The sequence below is a fragment of the Bison bison genome, unplaced genomic scaffold (genome assembly GCF_000754665.1).
Source record: "Bison bison bison isolate TAMUID 2011002044 unplaced genomic scaffold, Bison_UMD1.0 scf7180017864377, whole genome shotgun sequence".
In the NCBI taxonomy this organism is placed as follows: domain Eukaryota; kingdom Metazoa; phylum Chordata; class Mammalia; order Artiodactyla; family Bovidae; genus Bison; species Bison bison.
Genome location: NW_011494949.1, coordinates 5141731 through 5148256, shown reverse-complemented (window position 1 = coordinate 5148256; position 6526 = coordinate 5141731). Strand labels below are relative to the sequence as shown.

Below are 6526 nucleotides of genomic sequence, written 5' to 3'. Positions count from 1 at the left end.
GGGCGGCTTCGCGGCCCCGGGTGCCAAGTTTCTCTCACTCCTCAGGGCTGGGAAGGCGGCTACCCCGAGATCGTCAAGGAGAACAAGCTGTTCGAGCACTACTACCAGGAGCTCAAGATCGTGCCCGAGGGCGAGTGGGACCAGTTCATGGGAGCGCTCAGGGAGCCTCTCCCGGCCACTTTAAGAATTACCGGTTACAAGAGGTAAGGGGGTCGTGCCTTTCATGTTTCTCGGGGAGTTGGGGTTTAGAATGCCCCGGGTTTAAAACGGAAATGTATTTCTCCCAAGAAGCACACGTCAGCGGTGTGGATGCTAGAGCCTGGAGGCCTTGAGAGGAGGGAGCACGGGTGTCCCAACGGAGTACGGGGAGGAGGACCTGGCAAGTTGGGAGGTTAGAATCAGAAACGAGTGTGCAAGATGAGAAGCATTTGACTCTTGGGGGCCCATTGACGATCCCCCACCCTTTGGAACACATGAGAACCTGTGACGTTAGTGAGTTTTAAGTGAAGCTTATGGTGTTCTCTCTCTTAATTTTTTTTTTTTGAGTCGTGTAACTGAGCACGTGGGCTTATTGTAAGCTGCACAATGAAAAGACCAAATACGGGGGCAACAGTCTTGCAGAAAGCGAAAAGGCTTTACTACAGGATAGTCAAGCAAGGAGACAGGAGGCAGTGATCAGCTCTTTTCCCGTCAGCTGTTGAGCAGGGTATTTATCCATGGAAGTAGGGAATAAGTGGAGGAGGGGGCACTGGAATGATGGGTGGAAATTAAAGCTAAGTTTCAAGCATCCCCTGCAGGTTCAGCTGTGCTTCATCCCTTTTTATGTGCAATTTCAGGGTGGGGAGTCTGTTACATGTTGTGGATTTTCACTTTGTGATGTCTAAAGTTTACTGTGCGTTATTTAACTTATTAAAAATGTTTATTACGAATATTTTGGCCTCGGCCCATGGCATGTGGGATTTTAGTTCTCAGACCAGGGATCAGACCTGCACTCCCTACATTGGAAAAAAATAGAATTTTAACCACTGGATCGCCAGGGACCGTCCCTGCTGTGGGCTGTATTAGTCCTTTGATGTGCCTCTACTGGGCAAAATAGCCTTTAGGACTGTTGTGGCCATATCCTGTTTCGGTGGTCTTCTTCGAAATGAGCTTAGAGATGTCATTTAATCAAGTTGTTTCTTCCTTACGAACCTTTAGTGTGTAAGTTTAAGGATATGGTTGCAGTTGTACCTTTTGAAGAGGACCTGAAAGTGAAGATGGAACTCGAGGAATGTTTAGGAGAGAAGGGATAGAATAGTATTGAATGTAGTTTTTCACCTTTTAGGGATTAAAGGACAAGGATTGTTTAAGCTTTGAAAGAATACGGTAAAATGGTAGTAATGAAAGAATGTCTTCACTTGGCACACAAGGATGGCTTTTATTACAAAACACAATCTTGGGTTTATAAAGAGATAAGGTTTATTGAATTAGCGTTCCAGATTGATTTGAAACTTTAAAAAAATTTTTTTGATAGCCATGCAAAAGAGATTCTACATTGCTTAAAGAACAAGTATTTCAAGGAACTGGAGGACCTGGAGGTGGATGGGCAGAAAGTTGAAGTTCCACAGCCCTTGAGTTGGTAGGTATAACACGGCTTCATTCTGTTGGATATGTCTCTAGGATTTTAATCTGTGTCGCTTGAATTTATTTCTTGGTAACCCGTTTGATTTTGGCACGAAGGAACCTAAATGTGCTTTCAAGACATTTTCCTGTTCTTACTCCCGGTGCTTTTTCCGCTGTTGCTTCACACGCGTGCAGGCTTTCCTTTGTGACTTGCAGCGCTGTGTGTTGGAGTCTTGATTTCCGTCGGTTTTTCCAAGTCAGTCCAGCTTCTCTTCTTCCTCGATGTTACCATTTCCACCATTTCTACCTAAACCCCTTGTCTTCATGTCAGAACTGTTGCAGACTTAATGTTTTTTTGCAGGGCCCAGGCATAAGACCAGGTAAGAGTCAGAGGCTGGGACACACATGGAGTGTAGCTAACATTTCATTTTGCTAATTGCTTGGTTTATTGCATACGAACACACTGCACAACAAAAGTTAGTCACGCAGAGAAGGAAAGGAAAGGGGGTGATGGAGGAGGCGACTCGGCATGAGTGTCGGTCCCCTGCCTGCAGGTGGGCCTTGGGACAAGTGTGAGCTGGAAGTCCCCATCTGCTCTGACAGCGCCTCCAGTGGCGTCTGTCTGTGAAACAGTTCCTCCATCTTGGAGCATCAGGTCCTTTGACAGTGAACCTTCAAGCCCCCGTCTCAGTGTTTTAAAGCGTCCCGACAGTGGATGTCTTAACAGTGATAATCTGAGACCTCCTCTCTATCAGTCGCCCCTTCTGTTCCCACGGTGTCTTTCTGAGACGTTACCAAACGGCGGATGTTTCCAAACAGTCCTCATGGAGGTTCACATTGGCCCCTGTGCCTCCATTTCAAACTCCTCGACATCACCCAAAGTCACAAGATCACCCAAAATCCCACAAGATGAGTGGGATTCCCATGACTATTAATCACACCATAGCTCCTCGCCCAGCAAAGACTCAGCAGGGGCTGCATTAGCTGTCCTGTCTGTCTCTGTCTCCAGGGCCCATGCTCACCCTCCTTTTATCCTCGCTGTCCTGTCGGTGTCTCGTGGCTCATTTGTGTGTCTTGATCCAGTTTAGGCGTGTGAAAGCAGTCCCGTCTGTCTCGTGAATGGCCCAGAGAGTCAGGCACAAACCGTGGTCGTGCCAAGGCCGGGGCCATCAGTTCAGCTCAGCTCAGCCCAGTCGCGTCTGACTCTTTGTGACCCCATGGACTGCAGCACGCCAGGCTTCCCTGTCCATCACCAACTCCTGGAGTTTACTCAAACTGGTGTCCATTGAGTCAAGAGATGCCATCCAACCATCTCATCTTCTGTCGCCCCCTTCTCCCGCCTTCAATCTTTCCCAGCATCAGGGTCTTTTCCAGTGAGTCCATTCTTTGCATCAGGTGGCCAGAGGATTGGAGTTTCAGCGTCAGCATCAGTCCTTCCAATGATCATTCAGGACTGATTTCTTTGAGGATGGACTGGTTGGATCTGTGTGCAGTCCAAGGGACTGTGAATAGTCTCACAGCCTGGGCTGTGGAAGTCAAGAAGTTGTTAACAGTTGCACATTGCAGATTATCAACTTTAAGGTACTGAGAATTCTTACAAAAGGACAACAGCACATTTTAAATGATTACCATAAAAAGGTGAATTTAACCATCATTGTCTGGCAGTTTGTTGTTCAGTCGCATCTGACTCTGTGACCCCATGAACTGTGTCACACCAGGCTTCCCTGTTCTTCGCCATCTCCTGGAATTTGCTCAGATACTTGTCCATTGAGCTAGTGATACTATTTGAAAGCATTGGTTCTTTGGACCCCAGCCTTCTTTATGGTCCAACTCTCAGTATGGTCCATACTGACTACTGGAAAAACCATAGCTTTGACTAGATGGACCTTTGTTGGCAAAGTGATGTCTCTGCTTTTAATACACTGTCCAGGTTTGTCATAGCTTTTCTTCCAAGGAGCAGGTGTCTTTGAATTTCATGCTTGCAGTCACTGTCTGCAGTGATTTTGGAGACCAGGAAAATAAAGTCTGTCACTGTTTCCACATTTTCCCCTTCTGTTTGCCACGGAGTGATGGGACTGGATGTCATGATCTTTGTTTTTTGAATGTTGAGTTTTAAGCCGGCTTTTTCACTCTCCTTTGACCCTCATCAAGGCACTCTAGTTCCTCTTCACTTTCTGCTTGAGAAGATGAATTTAAGCAGCGTTTCTTGACAGCTTTTGAAGTTTTGACTGTTCAAGTGTTTGATGTATCTTTTCTTTTTGGCCAACCTTTGTTCATCACAAGCCAAATTGAGGTTTTCATTGTTCCTGGTCCGTGCGTTTGCTTGCTTTTCATTCTTTTGTTGGCCATTTGGATGTTCAGTGTCCATATCACAGATGTGCACAGAATCCACGGTGGAATGAGAACTGAGTGGCCAGATGCTTAAATCAGATCAAAACCAAATGTTACCATTTCAGAGCGCATTTCTGGTATACAGGAATAATACACCAAAAAATTCCATGATGGCTTTTTTTGTTAAACAGTTTTAATCAGAGTCTAGAAGCTTGACTGTTAGAGAACAGGAAAAGGTCTCTGAGGCCAGGTGCTGAGGCCAGCAGGTAAGGAAGGTGTCTCCCCTGCTGTGTCTGCAGCATCAGCGAGCGCGGCGGCCGTCACGTGACGCGTGGGCCCCCCTCTCAGTCACTGGGGTGTGCACTTGGCTCTTGGCCTGTGCCATGATGTGGAGATTTGGGGGATGGCCCCGGTGCTCGAAGTTGGTGTGTTTGATGTTTTCAAAAGCAGGTTTAGGATTGTCTTTGCACATTTCTATGCATAATCTTTCCTGCTTTTGCTGCCTCACACAGTCACCTGGAAACGTTTATTCCTTCCACCCTGTGTCCAGAAGTTCAGCTTTTCAGATGCGGCTGCCTCTGCGGTTCTCTGCCTCTGGGCAGAAAGAGGAGCTGGTGAGCCGGTCCCCTGGGGAAGGGGTGTCTCTCTGGGCTGTCCTGGTGGTTTTCTTCCACTGTCCCAACCCATACGGAATCAGTCTATTTTTATTGTTTTCTGCAAACTACAGTGGGCCTTTGGTTTACTTGGCCCATTGAATGTTTAATGGCTGTTTTTCACTCTTGATTGTTGAACTTTGGATCTCAAGGCAGGACCAGTCAATTCCAGACCTCTTGGAAAGGCCCTGCAGGTAGTCTGTGGGTGAAGAATGCAAGGAGTCACCCCAGTAACAGCGGGGCCTTCTCTTCACAATACTGTTTCATCCAGTTTTCTGAACATAGATGAAGGGTCTGAGCAACATGTAAGATGCGAGTTCCTAATACTCACCCTTTTTTCGTTATCAGTGACAACTGTGAGACAGTTTTATTCTATAAACATTAAATCAAATTCACTGGTCAGGTGTGGGATACCCATAAATCGGTAAATAAAGCAGAAACATAAAATACTTTCTGGTGGTTCTTTATATTGTGGAAATTGCAGAAATAGATCTTAATAGTCTTTTAACTTTTTGAGACATAGTGGGATGTAATGTAGGAGAAGTATTTTGGGGGACCAGGTTTTCTAGAAGGAATGTCATATATAGGACTTACAGCGTGTGCAGATTTCATTTTTTTTCTTACCTTTCATAGACTGGGAATTGCGAGGGGTTAAAGCGTTTTTTATAAGGCCTTGTTTTGACAGTGAGTTGTTGCAAATGCACCTTATTGTCATTCTGTTTATGTTCTTTTCATTGAGTTGATGATGAGTTATCCTAGAGGTTATATATAGAGAGAGACTTGAACTCAGTCTGTCTTTGTAGTTAACTCTTTGAAAGTTAAATAATTTTCTCATAAGATGAAAAGCTTTCGTAATTATAACTTAACAGTCAGATTTTATTCTTGTAATAACAAATTTACATTTTTAACTAGTAGAAACTTAACCAATAAAGCACATAAAGAAATATTCCTCTCAAGTTATACCTAGAGTCTGCTCTCTATTCAGATCAGTAGCTCAGTCGTGTCCGACTCTTTGCGACCCCATGAATCGCAGCACGCCAGGCCTCACTGTCCATCACCAGCTCCCGGAGTTCACTGAGACTCATATCCATCAAGTCAGTGATGCCATCCAGCCATCTCATCCTCTGTCGTCCCCTTCTCCTCCTGCCCCCAATCCCTCCCAGCATCAGAGTCTTGTCCAATGAGTCAACTCTTCACATGAGGTGGCCAAAGTACTGGAGTTTCAGCTTTAGCATCATTCCTTCCAAAGAAATCCCAGGGCTGATCTCCTTCAGAATGGACTGGTTGGATCTCCTTGCAGTCCAAGGGACTCTCAAGAGTCTTCTCCAACACCACAGTTCAAAAGCATCAATTCTTCGGCGCTCAGCCTTCTTCACAGTCTAACTCTCACGTCCATACATGACCACAGGAAAAACCATAGCCTTGACTAGACGAACCTTTGTTGGCAAAGTAATGTCTCTGCTTTTGAGTATGCTATCTAGGTTGGTCATAACTTTCCTTCCAAGGAGTAAGCGTCTTTTAATTTCATGGCTGCAGTCACCATCTGTAGTGATTTTGGAGCCCAGAAAAATAAAGTCTGACACTGTTTCCACTGTTTCCCCATCTATTTGCCATGAAGTGATGGGACCAGATGCCATGATCTTTGTTTTCTGAATGTTGAGCTTTAAGCCAACTTTTTCACTCTCGTCTTTCACTTTCATCAAGAGGCTTTTGAGTTCCTCTTCACTTTCTGCCATAAGGGTGATGTCATCTGCATATCTGAGGTTATTGATATTTCTCCCAGCAATCTTGATTCCAGTTTGTGTTTCTTCCAGTCCAGAGTTTCTCATGATGTACTCTGAGTATAAGTTAAATAAGCAGGGTGACAATATACAGCCTTGATGTACTCCTTTTCCTATTTGGAACCAGTCTGTTGTTCCATGTCCAGTTCTAACTGTTGC

The 6526-nt window shown here is 45.2% G+C and overlaps 1 protein-coding gene across 1 annotated transcript in view; it reads left to right on the top strand.

Moving 5' to 3' along the window:
- Window positions 1-6: 6 nt before the first annotated feature.
- The window catches only part of NSUN2 (NOP2/Sun RNA methyltransferase family, member 2), a gene marked incomplete at its 5' end in the record, with an annotated part of 33079 nt that continues 26559 nt past the window's right edge, over window positions 7-6526 (top strand). The window contains 2 exons of the mRNA XM_010857148.1: window positions 7-203; window positions 1514-1618. Of these exons, the coding sequence (XP_010855450.1) occupies window positions 7-203; window positions 1514-1618 (302 nt within the window). The remainder of the gene's footprint in view (window positions 204-1513; window positions 1619-6526) is intronic.